Source organism: Hyla sarda, chromosome 3 (genome assembly GCF_029499605.1).
Source record: "Hyla sarda isolate aHylSar1 chromosome 3, aHylSar1.hap1, whole genome shotgun sequence".
NCBI classification, from domain to species: Eukaryota; Metazoa; Chordata; class Amphibia; order Anura; family Hylidae; genus Hyla; species Hyla sarda.
This window is the reverse complement of record NC_079191.1, coordinates 382,282,012-382,298,183: the sequence shown is the minus strand read 5'-3', so window position 1 is coordinate 382,298,183 and position 16,172 is coordinate 382,282,012. Positions and strand designations below refer to the sequence as shown.

The 16,172-nt window shown below is 43.1% G+C and overlaps 1 protein-coding gene across 2 annotated transcripts in view; it reads left to right on the top strand.

Annotated features, from left to right (window-relative positions):
• Positions 1-16,172, top strand: part of KIF16B (kinesin family member 16B) — a 372,668-nt gene that overhangs the window by 331,381 nt on the left and 25,115 nt on the right. For both annotated transcript variants that reach the window (XM_056567898.1, XM_056567896.1), the window contains one exon: positions 4,868-4,951. In XM_056567898.1, the coding sequence (XP_056423873.1) occupies positions 4,868-4,951 (84 nt within the window). The remainder of the gene's footprint in view (positions 1-4,867; positions 4,952-16,172) is intronic.

Genomic DNA, 16,172 nt, shown 5'->3' with positions numbered 1-16,172 from the left:
TCGACAGAGTGGGCATGCTGAGATTTGTAATTTTGGAACATCTGGAAGAGCACAGATTGAAGACCATTATACAGTGGTCTCCAAACTGTGGCCCTCCAGATGTTGCAAAACTACAACTCCCAGCATGCCCAGAAAGCCAAAGGCTGTCTGGGCATGCTGGGAGTTGCAGTTTTGAAATTCCCAGAGGCAGCAGTGAGATCGCTTTACGGCAATCTCACTGATGCCAATGAAGATGCCGCATTGCTGCGGGAAACTCACCACCGGGACGCACCACCCCCAGGACCGCCTGGAGGACGCCGCTCAGGACACCGCATGGCCGGGTAAGTGACGCCGGGGGACGGGTAAGGGACACTTAGCAAAGCGGTGTGTGTCCCGATCCCCGTGATCCGGACTCGCACACCGCGCTGCTATCAGCTAGTCAGATGTGACTAGCTGATAGCAGCGATCACTGGGGGGGGGGGGGGGGGGGAGATGAAACCCCCCGTGGTCACATGGTAAGATGGCTGGCTATCAGTGATAGCCACCATCTTACCGGGCGCTGGGGAAAAGTATAACGGAAAGCAGTACATTTTTAAAATAAAAGGAGAATGATCTACAGTGTTAAGTGGATTACAAAGCTATTTTAATGTGACGGATCTTGTTCAATGATAAGTAATCAAACATTTCCTATGTAAATGTATTAAATTGTTGGATCATAAAATAACAATACTAGTATACAAGTGATCTAATGAATAACTGAACTGGAAACAAATATTCTATATGCAAATTATTTTAAAAGTGCTTTGGAATAACCAAGGAGTAAAAAGCAATATAAAGCAAACCAAATGAGGAATGGAGATAGGAAAGTAAAAACATTCTGGTGGTTCCTTAGTAGAACTTTCCTTCAGAAATAGAAAGGATTGCTACGTGCAGTTAAAGTTGGCTTATATTTATGGGTAAAAAGACACACTTGCGTCAACATTTTTGGTGCAAAGGAAAAGTACGCAGGTAATAAATCCATGTGTACTATATATGCAGCTCCAAGGTACCCTGATTCAGCCACATCTGGAAGACATGCTCTACCAAAACGTGCGCAAAAAAATGCACAAAAAAAGGGCTTGCGCAAAATTTTGCGCAGAAAAATACACACAAAACAGGGGTAAAATCTTTGATACATGTCCCCCAAAGTCCAGTAAGTGAGGGTAGGCTAGCACTCCTCTGTGCTCTCTCCTATCTGATAGCACTCCTCTGTGCTCTCTCCTGTCTGATAGTACTCCTCTGTTCTCTCTCCTGTCTGATAGCACTCCTCTGTTCTCTCTCCTGTCTGATAGTACCCCTCTATGCTCACTCCTGTCTAACAGGACTCATCTGTGCTCTCTCCTGCCTGATAGTACTCCTCTCTGCTCTCTCATGTCTGATAGGACTCCTCTGTGCTCTCTCCTGTCTGATAGGACTCCTCTGTGCTCTCTCCTGTCTGATAGGACTCCTCTGTGCTCTCTCCTGTCTGATAGGACTCCTCTATGCTCTCTCCCGTCTGATAGGACTCCTCTGTGCTCTCTCCTGTCTGATAGGACTCCTCTGTGCTCTCTCCTGTCTGATAGTACTCCTCTATGCTCTCTCCCGTCTGATAGTACTCCTCAATGCTCTCTCCCATCTGATAGCACTCCTCTGTGCTTTCTCTGGTCTGATAGTACTCCTCTGTGCTCTCTCATGTCTGATAGGACTCCTCTGTGCAATATCATGTCTGATAGTACTCCTCTGTGCTCTTGCCTGTCTGATAGTACTCCTCTGTGCTCTCTCCTGTCTAATAGTACTCCTCTCTTCTCTCTCCTGTCTAATAGTACTCCTCTCTGCTCTCTCCTGTCTGATAGTACTCCTCTGTGCTCTCTCCTGTCTGATAGTACTCCTCTGTGCTCTCTCCTGTCTGATAGTACTCCTCTGTGCTCTCTCCTGTTTGATAGGACTCCTCTGTGCTCTTTCCTGTCTGATAGGACTCCTCTGTGCTCTCTCCTGTCTGATAGTACTGCTCTGTGCTCTCTCCTTTCTAATAGGGCTCATCTGTGCTCTTTCGTGTCCTATAAGACAGTACAGAGGAGTACTAGCCCACCCTCCGATATTGGACTTTGTCCTTGCCTGAGCTTTGGCTTGCACAAAGCCATGATTTTATAAGCAATTCATTCTATAAAAAGGAAATAAAATTTTCCTATAAAGTATATTAGAATGGTTAATGTTTTCCAAGATGTACAACATATAAAAAGTTTTTGCATCGGACAGTTCTTCTTTAAGTTCTGTGTTTTGGTAATCTTTGCCTATGAGTCCTCCAACAGGATAACTAATATCTTCATACGTTCTTCAATTGTTGATCCTTTACTATCTCCTGCACTTGGTTGTTTTCTTCACTTTTTATCACTTGAGATAATTTGGTTTGTCTTCTGCCCATTGTCCCTTGTGCTTTACCTTCATTTTATGAGCCATTAACATGGAGCACTTTAAAGGAATATATGATGTGTAGCAACTCTAATTCCGCACTTCTACTAGTGATTTATCTCGCCAGTACATGTTTAATTTTAGCCCTCATTAACTTTACACCAACACTCTTTATCAAATTTACTATACTTCTCCACACCCAAGACCAGCCAGCGGAGAGTCCTTGAATCTTGGTCTGAAGCATCAAACTTATTTTCACCTTTCCACTTTTTTCTTCTTGCTAATAATGTGTATATCTAATTATGGCCGATCATTTTGTGAGTGCTATCTGTAAGTTTATCTGTGTGATCAAATATTCCCATACTACTGTATTTGCATAGTAGTTTAATATGGTTATTAAAAGCTTGGGATTTTTTGAGCTTAGTGGATTTATGCATAGACGAATAATGCTGTATTACTTTACATTAAACGGGTTGTCCGGCTTGCTTTATATAAGTGGCCCAGCTGGGTTACAAATAGCTGCACTCATCTGCCTGATCCCTCGGTGCCATAATTTCAAGGATTTCCGATTCCTTCTGATCTCATATCCTGGTTTCCTCTTGACAGACATTTCATTTTGTTGGGACAGGGACCAGGGGGTGGTATTGAGTGGGATCCAGGCACTGTCAGAATGACAATGTTCACAAGTTACATTACTCACTACAGTTATCAGGGCTGTGTTTTGTAACAAACCATACACCTGAGTGTCCATAACAAAGACCAATATTTTTCCCTTGGAAGTAAACAATAAAGTTTTCCATTGGATGATTGTAGAGGCTTATTCACACTACAGAAACTTCGCTTGAAATTATTCCAAGCAGAATTGCACTTGCAGCAGCTTCCCCAAGAATCGGAAATGGCTGCATGAGCATTCCCATTGACTTCAGTGCAGTTCCAGACATATTCTGGCAAAAGAATGAACCTGGGGAACCTGGATCCACAACAGAAGTTCCTCTACGGAACCACCATAGTGCTCTCAGAGGAGCAGCTGCTGCAAGCAGTATCCCACTCAGAATCATTTTGTGCAGAATTTCTATAGTGTGCATGGGGCCCACTTGAAAGTCAAAAGGGATTGATTTGTAACTTTTTTCTTTTACAAAGAATGTTTTTGTATAATAATCATAATATTAATAAAAATAATAATAATAATAATAATAAGTTTTCTTTTTTCTAATTTCCGCATCTACTCTCATTGTATATTGTACTTGTTGAGGATTTCTGGTCCTAAATCATCACCTCAAATCCACAACAAGAGAGCCAGGGCTGAACAAGGCCCCTGTTATAGTTGGTGTGTTTTGGGCTAGGTTCACATTGTCACAGGACTCCGCTAAAGGAAGATCCGTCAGCAAATCAATCGTAACAACGGGTTTTTAGCTGAGAAAAAATAGTGCATGTACTATTTTATTTATCTGCTAACCTCCAGTAAACTATCAGATCCCATATAAACCCCATTCAAGTCAAGTCACAGGAAATTATCTTACCAGCAGTGATGATTGGTGAAGCCTCTGCTTGTCCTTCAATTTACACCTTCTCTTTGAGAAGCAAATTGTAAGATCATTTGCTTTGGTTTCCATTTCAGCCTTAAGAACAGACATATATTTTTGTAGCATGAATGTACCAAGTAGCTGGAAATGTTTTGTGATTCTGCTCAATGTTGACACTATAGTCTGAAACAATATCTGCAGTATTTGGGGTTCACATAAATGCTGACGACCTCCCTAAAGTGCTGTATGGCAGTATAACCTGTTGACTATAAGTAACCCATAGAAGTGTCCATACTGAGACACACGTAGAGGGAGACTTCAGCCGAAACACATACAAAATTAGTGGTTCAGCATAGAGCCCTGCATCGGGATTGGAATCCTGCGGGCCCCAATAAAAAAAACTTTCAGACGGTAATGAAGTTCTTGCGGGTGGGAGCAGTCACAGAACACACAGTGGGTTCTGCGTGGTCCCACAAACCTCTGAAATGCCACAGGGAGCTGATCAAATGGCACAAATGGGTGATGAAATGGTGCAAGGGGTTGATGGAATGGCATGGGGGTGGGCAATGAAATGGCACTAAGAGGTGATGATATGGCACAAGGAGAAAATAAATGGCAGAGAGGGTACTGTTTTTAAAGCTGTGACAAAATGTTGGGTCTCCCATACAGATACATGGAGGATGTGAGATTGCCGCCGCTTCATGCGGGGGGTTGACACACTCCGTTCCCGGGAAGAGCCAGGGTCCCGTGCTGGGGTTCCCAGCGGTCGGACCCCCAGCGATCACTTATGCCCTATCTTTGGAATAGGGGATAAGTTATCCTGCGCAATAGTTTTCCTTTAAGAAAACAGTCCCGTTCATGGCTCTAGTCCAGCGTGTAAAGTAGTGTTCCTGTATTTTTCAGAATGTTTATTGGTGACTTTCCCTTCTCTCTTTCAGCTTAATACTTTAGAATTTCCTCCAAAGAAACTTTTTGGAAATAAAGATGAGCGAGTGATTGCAGAACGCAGAGCTCAGCTGGAGGTATGTGTTCTGTTCCTAGCATCTTGACTAGAGGGTATTACTGTATGAAGTTAAAACATACTTCTTTTCTGAAAGGCATAACCTATTTCTTATAATAAGCATCGAACTGTGGTGTGCAAGAGGGTTTCTCATGATAAATCCAAAGTTAGATGTAATGATGACTATACTGTTGTATTATTTTATACAGATTTCGCACCAATGCATATTGCGCCAATGCATCTTTGAATAATCTAGGGCTTTTTTCATTGATGGCCTAATATGGGATTAGTGAGGGTCCGACATTAGGCACCGATCAGCTGTTCGCCAGGGCTGCTGCACTTGCACCTGCACATACACTTTAATGGGCTCCATCACTTTAGAAAGAAAACTTTTGACATTTCCTATAAACATGTGAAATGTTTTGATCAGTCAGGGTCTTGGTGCTTGGACCCCCACCAATCATTAGAACCAGTGAAGAGAAGCGTTTGCTATACACCTTCTTTCCTCTCTCTGTCCTTGTGACAGCATATGGACTGTCTTAAAAGTCTATGGAACCATTTTTAGCACCAATACACAGAGAAAAGCCCTCAGTAGTTGCTTCTTCCTGCTGATTCTAGCAATCAGTCTGAGCACTCAGAACCTGACAGAATTCTCTAGAGCAGGAGTCTCAAACTGGTGGCCCTCAAGATGTTGCAAAACTTCAACTCCCAGCATGCCCAGACAGCCGATAGCTGCAGCAAACTGTTGTCCAGGCATGCTGGGAGTTGAAGTTTTTCAACATCTGGAGGGCCACCAGTTTGAGACGCCTGCTCTAGGGCATGCCAAAATTTAGTTTTAAAGGAGAACTGTAATGAAAATGTTTTCAATACCTCTGTGCCCGGGCTGCAAAATAAAAAAAAAAAAAAAAAAAAAAAAAAACTCACCTTCCGACCAGTATCGGCATCCCGGGCCCAGGGTGACTCCTGCTTTTGCAAAACTACAACTTCCAGCATGCATGGGCAGTCAAAGCATCCCGGTCCTCCAGTGCTGGTATTCTTCCTGCTTCCTGGGGACGGTGAGTCATACTGCGCTCAGTGTATCGCCTGCCGCAGCGATGTCCCGCCTCGGCCGGCGATAGGCTGGGCGCACTGTTGTGTATGGAGCCCGGGCAGCAGGGAGAAGGCGGGGCCCAGGCTCCTTACATGACAGTGTGCTCAGCCTATCACCGGCCGAGGCGGGACATTGCTGCAGCAGGCGATACACTGAGCGCAGTATGACTCACCGTCCCCAGGAAGCAGGAAGAAGACCAGCAGCGGAGGACTGGGACGCTTTGACTGCTCATGCATGCATTCTGGAACATGTAGTTTTGCAACAGCAGGAGTCACCCCGGTGGGGATTATAACAAAACATTTCCCAGTGGAGAAATGAGTATGTTTCCAACTGTAAACAACACAAAATCGCTAACCAGGGATAATTAATACCCTTTCTTTATGTCCGCACCCTAAAAACTTAGCCCCGCCTGGCATGTTTCGCTTCATTAGAGGTGAGGCGAGCCATTAGCCCAGAACTCTGATGAAGCTCTGACTAGCGAAACGTATCAGTGGGGCGACACTGGTGTTTTTAATGTTTTGTTTTACTAGTACTGTTTTTAAAACACAAATACAAGTTAAGTTTTTAATGTGAAGATATATAAAAAAGGTATTAATGATCCCTGGTAAGGGATCTTGTGTTGTTTAACCTGGTTGGCTGACACTGCAATAGATCAATATATACAACACTGTAGATCAGTAGTTCCCAACCAGGGTGCCTCTAGCTGTTGCCAAACTGCAACTCCCACCCTGTTTGGGAAACACTGCTGTAGATTAAAGAACATCCATTTTTGCGGAACAAGTGTCAGAGGAGATGACAGAGCCTTAAAGTTTAGCAATGGAGCAGAAAACTTCCGCAGTGTTACTTAGAAAGGGAAACATTATCTGAAATTACATTTGTTAAGAAAGAAAGGCACATCTCACTTTGATCTATTCTCTGTGTCCATCTGCTGTTAATACGGGGACAAAAAAATCAATTCAGATCCTACCAGCCGCTCATTTAATGTTTTCTCTGCAAACTATTCAGACACTGATTTGTTTTTAATTCACCAACCTGAGGTGTTGACTCGTATATCCCCAGCCATGAATCTTTGTTTATGCACCATCACAGTATGATCCATCTTTATACATTTCTTGCCGTTGGCATAATAGTATCCTTTTTTATTATTATTATTTTTATTTTTTTTACGCTGACACGGTGAATGCATTGCTGATTTTTAATGGCAGGCAAGGTTGAATTACAACAAAATATCCCACCGAAAAAGACAGTTGACGGAAAGCGAATTGACATAAGTCACTGGAAACATTGTAAATGTCACACGAGACAACAAAATGAATATTAGACAGGAATAGAATTTACAAGACCGTTATCGTGAAGGAAAATGGGTTGTAGAGTTTATATGTTATTATTTTTTGGGGGTTATTTACTATGGCGCAGAGCCGGGGTTTATGTAGAACATAATTAGAATGTCAGAGTCAAATAATAGTTCTGTTTGTTTGCTACAAAGGAAGTTTCTTTAAAATATAGACTCTGTTCTAAAGATCCATCCAGATGACAGATCTATCACCTGCAGGATAGAAAAATGCAGCTTTTACAGGCATCGGCTCCAATACTCTTGCCGTACAGAATGAGATCAGTGTGTGCGCCATTTTGACTGATGCATAACTACAGTTCAGATGCATTTGACACTAACTATAACAATAAATGTAATTAAATAAGTACTCTTTTAGGAGGGGGGGTGGGGGGCGGTGGCCCATATCATGCACACTATCAATCACTAGTCCTACAGTGCCATTTGTTTGTAATTGCCCATACGGCACAGGTAGGTTTAGTGTTAAGTCCCTTGCCGCTTGAGAAACCTTGGCGTTGGTGTGTGGACTCAGGTATGTCCTTCATATAAGGATATACTGGCTATTCTGGCAATTTTAACATCATTTTGAGGGTTAGTCATATGTTACTGTCTCCATTCACCACAATAGTGTATCAAAATGTATGTATTATACTGTGTGATGGACAGCTTTTCCTCTGTCTGGGTGGATTTGGTGAGCAGGACTCTTCTAGAGGTCCTGTTAGGAATTACTTTGGTTTTTACTATGAAATCCTGCTCCAAACCCAATAAACCTATATATTACAGAGCTTAGCTTCTGGCCCTTTATCAGATTATGTAGATCCAGCACGGAGTTGTCACTTAAAACTTCATAACTTTATTTTAATTTATGTTAAATTAAAAAAAAACAAGTAGACATAATGCTGGAGGAGTAGACCATTACCAATAGTCCTTGTTCACTAGCGTTAGGGTTACAATTTTTAATTTAACTTGGATTAAAATAGGTATTATGTTTTAAGCGACAACTTCAATCTCTGGATCTTGACTTTATGTAAATCCACGGCTATATTTATGCTGATGTTTCCGCGCACGGGTTGTCCTTAAATCACTACTGCGGTTACAGGAAAACCCATGCGTGAAAGTGTCAGCATACATAGGAGGGGGGCTGACATACTTGCAAATATGTTCCACTGTATTCTTCTGTAACATAACAGGTTCACTCTAGATACTGTAGTGTATATTAATGGATAGGAGAGGTTAAAAGATGTAAAAGTTGAAAGAAGCTGTTATACGACATCCATAGATTTACTTTACTTCTTTTTGTTTCCAGTTTCACAAGAAGGTCTAGAGTTTGTTTTTTCCCTCAAATGAAATCCAGGATAAAAACATCTTGCCCCTTTCCATACAGTGGAGGTTTACTACACCTAATGGAGCCTGTGCTGAAGCATAATATGGCAGCATGTGGTGTGGCAGTGTAATGTGTTGTTCTGTACAGACCTTGTGTAAATGGCTCTGCCATGTGAATGAGGCCTAAAGTTGACCATGAGATATGTCACTTGGACACCACTGTAAACATGCGTACTTGTGTACAAAACGTCATAGAGCCCCAGTGCACATTTTTTTTAACCAATGTACAGGGTGGGCCATTTATATGGGTACACCTTAATAAAATGGGAATGGTTGGTAATATTAACTTCCTGTTTGTGGCACATTAGTATATGTGAGGGGGGAAACTTTTCAAGATGGGTGGTGACCATGGCGACCATTTTGAAGTCGGCCATTTTGAATCCAACTTTTGTTTTTTCAATAGGAAGAGGGTCATGTGACACATCAAACTAAGGCTGGGTCCACACTACGTTTTGTCCCATACGGGAGCGCATACGGCAGGAGGGAGCTAAAACCTCGCGCTCCCGTATGTGACCGTATGCGCTCCCGTATGTCATTCACTTCAATGAGCCGACCGGAGTGAAACGTTCGGTCCGGTCGGCTCATTTTTGCGCCGTATGCGCTTTTAAACCGGACCTAAAACTGTGGTCAACCACGGTTTTAGGTCCGGTTGTAAAAGCGCATACGGCGCAAAAATGAGCCGACCGGACCGAACGTTTCACTCCGGTCGGCTCATTGAAGTGAATGGCATACGGGAACGCATACGGTCACATACGGGAGCGCGAGGTTTTAGCTCCCTCCTGCCGTATGCGCTCCCGTATGGGACAAAACGTAGTGTGGACCCAGCCTTATTGGGAATTTCACAAGAAAAACAACAATGTGCTTGGTTTTAACATAACTTTATTCTTTCATGAGTTATTTACAAGTTTCTCACCACTTATAAAATGTGTTCAATGTTCTGCCCATTGTGTTGGATTGTCAATGCAACCCCCTTCTCCCACTCTTCACACACTGATAGCAACACCGCAGGAGAAATGCTAGCACAGGCTTCCAGTATCCGTAGTTTCAGGTGCTACACATCTCGTATCTTCACAGCATAGACCAGTGGTCGGCAAGCTGCTGCTCGCAAGCCACATGCGGCTCTTCACGCACTTTAATGCGGCTCTTGCAGTGCGGTCGGACCGCGGCGGCCGCCCATGCACACTGGTATCATACAAGGGCCTGATACTAGTATCAGGCCCTTGTATGCAGAGCAGCAGCTGCCGCATAGTGCCGACCAGTGCTGTATACTAAAAACCAGGGTGCCTCCAGCTGTTGTGAAATTACAACTCCCAGCATGCATGGACCGGCAAAGCCTGTCCGGGCATGCTGGTAGTTGTAGTTTCACAACAGCTGGAGGCCCCCTGGTTTTTAGTATACATTATTAGTTTTTACCTGCTCTGGCCGACCCCCCGCTTGCAGCCGCACACAGGAGCCGGCCCGGGCAGATAATCATAGGTTTTCCTATGCCGGACATCCCTGGGTCCCGAAAAATCTTTTCGGGACATAAGGATGTCCGCCGATCACTTACCATTCCCCGCCTGCCGCGCGTCCTCCTCCGGTCCTCCTGCGATCCTCCGCCTCTCTATGGTTGTACGCACGGGACCTCAGGAGGACCGGAGGAAGATGCGCGCTGGCCGGAGCCTGGTAAGTGACCGGCGGCACGTCATCTTCCGGTCACCGCTCCTCCGTTCCAGGCACTTACTGCTATGATCCATAGGCCATAGCAGTAGATGGTGACCCGGGCCGGAGGAGCGGTGACCGGAACACTGTGGGGGGCAGTATACAGACATACAGCCTCCAGCCATACACTGTATATGGCTTGAAGCTGTATGTCTGTGGGGGGGGGGGGGGGGGCTGCCTACCATTGTAGGGGAACTATACTGCCAACTATTGTGGGGGAACTATACTGCCAACTATTGTGGGGGAACTATACTGCCAACTATTGTGGGGGAACTATACTGCCAACTATTGTGGGGCGGAGCTGCCTACCATTGTGGGGGAACTATACTGCCAACTATTGTGGGGGGAGCTGCCTACTATTGTGGGGGGGAGCTGCCTACTATTCTGGGGGGGGGGGAACTTCCTAATATTGTGGGGGGAGGGAGCTACCTACTATTGTGGGGGAGCTGCCTACTATTGTGGGGGAGCTGCTGACCTAATGTGGGGGAACTGCTGACCTAATGTGGGGGAGCTGCCTACTATTGTGGGGGAACATGCTGCCTACCTAATGTGGGGGGAACTATACTGCCTACCTAATGGGGGGGGAACTACAAGGTACCGTACATCACGGTAGGAGGGGTAGTCTTATACTGCGAGTATATCCCAAACTCTATATTTTAACTGGGAAAGTTGGGGGTCGTCTTATACGCCAGCATATACGGTATATGTGAGGGGCACATGTCAGGGGGCATTATACGTGGGGGCACATGACAGGGGGCATTATATTGTAAGGGGCACAGGACATGGGGTATTATATATAAGGGGCACATGTCAGGGGGGCATTATATGTGAGGGGCACATGTCAGGGGGCATTATATTGTGAGGGGCACAGGAAATGGGGTATTATATATAAGGGGCACATGTCAGGGGGGCATTATATATGAGGGGCACATGGCAGGGGGCATTATATGTGGGGGCAGATGACAGGACCCCCCCCCCTGTCATGTGCCCCCACATATAATAAAAACTTATTGAAACTAAAAACAGTGTACCATCCTATGTATTTTCGGTTTTAGAAATGTGGCTCTCAAAATAAATTTCAATCGTGGTTTTGGCGAAATTTGGCTCAGTTGAAAAAAAAAGGTTGCCCACCACTGGCATAGACAATTGCCTTCAGATGACCCCAAAGATAAAAGTCTAAGGGGGTCAGATCGGAAGACCTTGGGGGCCATTCAACTGGCCCACGATGACCAATCCACTTTCCAGGAAACTGTTCATCTAGGAATGCTCAGACCTGACACCCATAATGTGGTGGTGCACCATCTTGCTGGAAAAACTCAGGGAACGTGCCAGCTTCAGTGCATAAAGAGGGAAACACATCATCATGTAGCAATTTCGCATATCCAGTGGCCTTGAGGTTTCCATTGATGAAGAATGGCCCCACTATCTTTGTACCCCATATACCACACCATACCATAAATTTTTGTGTTCCAGCAGTCTTGGAGGGATCTATCCAATGTGGGTTAGTGTCAGACCAATAGCAGTGGTTTTGTTTGTTAACTTCACCATTCACATAAAAGTTTGCTTCATCACTGAACAAAATCTTCAGCCTGTGCTAGCATTTCTCCTGCGGTGTATATAGTAGTATATAGCAGTGTATACGGATACTGCAAGCCTGTGCTAGCATTTCTCCTGCGGTGTATATAGTAGTATATAGCAGTGTATACGGATACTGGAAGCCTGTGCTAGCATTTCTCCTGCGGTGTATATAGTAGTATATAGCAGTGTATACGGATACTGGAAGCCTGTGCTAGCATTTCTCCTGCGGTGTATATAGTAGTATATAGCAGTGTATACGGATACTGGAAGCCTGTGCTAGCATTTCTCCTGCGGTGTATATAGTAGTATATAGCAGTGTATACGGATACTGGAAGCCTGTGCTAGCATTTCTCCTGCAGTGTTGCTATCAGTGTGTGAAAAGTGGGAGAAGAGGGTTGCCTTGACAATCCAACACAATGGGCAGCACATTGAACACATTTTATAAGTGGTCAGAAACTTGTAAATAACTCATGAAAGAATAAAGTTACGTTAAAACCAAGCACATCAATGTTTTTCTTGTGAAATTCCCAATAAGTTTGATGTGTCACATGACCCTCTTCCTATTGAAAAAACAAAAGTTGGATTCAAGATGGCCGACTTCAAAATGGCCGCCATGGTCACCACCCATCTTGAAAAGCCATCAATCAAAAACGTCTCCCGCCTCCGCAGCTAATAAATGCATACATGGGGATGGGTACAGTTTTCTCTTCAGCTTTTTTGTCTGCATGTTTGACTGCAGCTTTAACATCAGCCATTTTGAAGTGCAGCATACTGTGCTACGATGATCCAACTTTCTGTCCTGGATGACATACTAGCTGCATAGGATATATATATATATATATATATATATATATATATATATATATATATATATATATATATATATATATTGCAAGAAATATCAGTTGAAAACTACTAGAAAGAGTCCTTTGTCCTGTCAGTATGACTTTACAAGTTACATAGTATGGTTAAATAAACACTTCTTGGCTTATTCACTGGAAAAACTACAGATTAATGTACAGTGATCCCTCAACTTACAACGGCCTCAACATACAATAGTTTCAACATACAATGGTCTTTCCTGGACCATTGAAAGTTGAAACCAGACTCAACATACAATGTACAGACAGTCCAGATCTGTGAAACGTGTCTATGGCCGGAAGAACCGACCAATCAGAATGGGCAATTTACTGATAAAACACCTGTATTACTGAAGTGCATGCACTGACTGGTGTCTGGTAGCGCCCCCTACAGTACAGGGAGGTATTACATGTTCTGTACACTTTACCTGTACCAGGGTTACCTGCTCCTTTGGACACCATGTTACTTTTTTAGGACATTGCGTGTACTGTACAGGACCCTGAAGAAGATCCTGTCCTCTACATAGACCAGTGTTTCCCAAGCAGGGTGCCTCCAGCTGTTGCAAAACTACAACCCCCAGCATGCCCGGACAGCCTTTGGCTGTCCGGGCATGCTAGGAGTTGTAGTTTTGCAACAGCTGGAGGCTCCCTGCTTGGGAAACACTGACCTAAACAGTGATTACAGCTCCCAGCAGATCTTTCTTACTTTTATATGTAAGGATTTGCTTTATCTATATTAAGTATCTACTTATTTTTCTTTAATCCTCACTTTTTCCTATTTTTGGATGACATTTTAGGGGCTTCAGAACCAATTACCAGGTTACCAGAGTTCTGGTCTCAACATACAATGGTTTCAACATACAATGGTCGTCCTGGAACCAATTAATATTGTAACTTGAGGGAGCACTGTACTGATGTAACCACAGACCGATTACCACCCCCCCCCCCTAAATTACCCAATATAGGGCAAAAGTGACCGTTTGGCCTGATTTGGGGTGGTAAGCACCAACATACTGTATCTTTTTCATTGTGTAGCAAAGCACTGCAGACTGCTTGTTTCTATACATATAATGATTTTATAAAGCTTCCAAAATGCATACAGTGTTTTGAAAGTGTTATAAAGTCACAATAGAAGTAAAATAAGCCTGTAAAATAAGTCACTTCACAATAGCCGCAGAGAAATGTAATAGTTTTCAGTCCGGTCTTGAAGCGGCTCTGCTCCTTTATCATTAAATATTCAAATAAATGAGTACAAAGACTCTATTATTTCTAAAGCAAAGCGTCCACATTATCCTAAAAACGCCAAGGCAGAGAATGCCTGTGTTCTTCACTCACTGCAGACAGCATGGCATTAATATATGTATTTCCACTAAGCCTGAAACCCTCTGTTGTTAAAAACCTGTCAATCCACACCAGTCAAAAAAAGCAAAACTGCCTTCCAACCATAATGTGACAAAGATAAGACGTAAGAGCTGGCTTTTTGGTGCCTCAGAAAAGTGTCACTTCCCAGGCAGGCACCAATACGTTTCTCATAAATTGCTTCAAGAACACGAATGGTTAGATTAATTACTTGTCTCCGGGCAATGTGCGCAAAATAAAGTAAGAAATACTGTTGTGGAATTTCATTTTTTTGCAATGATTTAATATGCCAGGTTTGCTTTATTTTTGGTTGTGACAGCTTGATTTTACGGCATTTCTGAGGTCATGTGAGATCTATTACAGTTCTAGCTCTTCTGTAACTGTGATTAGAAATTGTCATATTTTGACCATAAGTATAATGGGGCAGAAAGTCATATTACAAACTTACTGAAGATATGAAGGTGTCACTGTAATATACTTATATAAGATATATATATTTGTACAACATATGAACAGGGCGCAAGACTCCAAGCCGCATATACGGCATATGGCTGGTGCTCAACTATCAGAGGCCATTATGTGAACGTTCATAGAAAAAAATCCTATAGTAGACCTCACCCTTTGATATGTTAAAATGACATCCTTTTATTTGCAATTTTTTAAAAACAACATGGCAGAATTGGATGTGGACAGAAGACATGAACAATGAACATTTTTTATTTTGACAGGCACTTTATTAAGCCAGATGTGCACCATAAAGGCTTTTTATCAGCAGCAGATCAGTGCTTAGTATAATCCTTTCCTTGCTGTTCTGATTATTACCTTTCTGCTCACATAGCACCTTGCAATGTCAGTGCATCAGTGACTCCTTCTCTACCCCACATGGCAATTATAGGAGTATAGTGTAATCCCACAGCCCAGCACAGTGCCAGCCTGTTCAGTCCAGTGCATTTTCAACAACAGTATTTCATGGCAAGAGAATGTGCTGTGATAAACTGTGATTGGCCAGAGATTTAAGAGAAAGGAAACAACTATGTGTGGAGTATTAGCAAACAGCCCAGGTCTGGTCCCACTCCTTGAAATAGAAAGTGATGAAAAATGGCTGCACACCATAACAGGGCTCTCAGGGGCACAATGACCACAGTAGAAGCATGAAAATCACCTAATCACCACTATGAAGGGTTAATGTACCAAAACCATACAGGTTTTAGAAATCTTTTGAAACTATAGAAACAATTTAAAATTAAAGAAAGGCCCATCAAGTGTAACTCATTATCTCATTCTATTAGCCTAACATAAGTTAATTAGTCAGTCAGAATGAATCTTCGTCTTCTCTCCATAATAAAGTCTGCTTTTTGTTGTAAATGACCCTGATGATTCCAGATTATTCCAATCATTCCTCAATTGTTTATGCTTGCTGGTCCATAAAACCTCTGTCACACTTTTCTTAAACATTCAGGCTCAAAACTGATCTCTGTTTTTTAATGTTGGATATAAAGGGGTTGTCCAGAATTTGACATGAATACAGAAAAAAAATGCCAACGGTGGGCCACAGTTGCATCAGTGTTGGAGTGGTGGTGGATTTATCAAATGAATGTTTTTTTTTTTGTTTGTTTTTTTTAATACCATTTTCTCCTCTTACTTTATGTCCCCTGTAAGCCCTGCCCCCTTTAGGTTAGTCCCATCCATTTTATATTACCATTTCCTGAGCAAAGAATAGAGAACCAGAAGGAGAGCAACTCCAGTTGTGTCTGCCATACTTTTTTCAAGTGAAGAACAATACAGGTGCACCCTACTGAAGCCCATAGATACAAGTAGTCAGAGGGTGACTGTGGGCAGAATCTTACCTAATCTTACCTGCTAAGAGCACAACATGTTAGCATGCATATAGGCTACATAAGGTGTAGCGTGGTCAGCACCCATAAGGTCCACCTGGATCTAC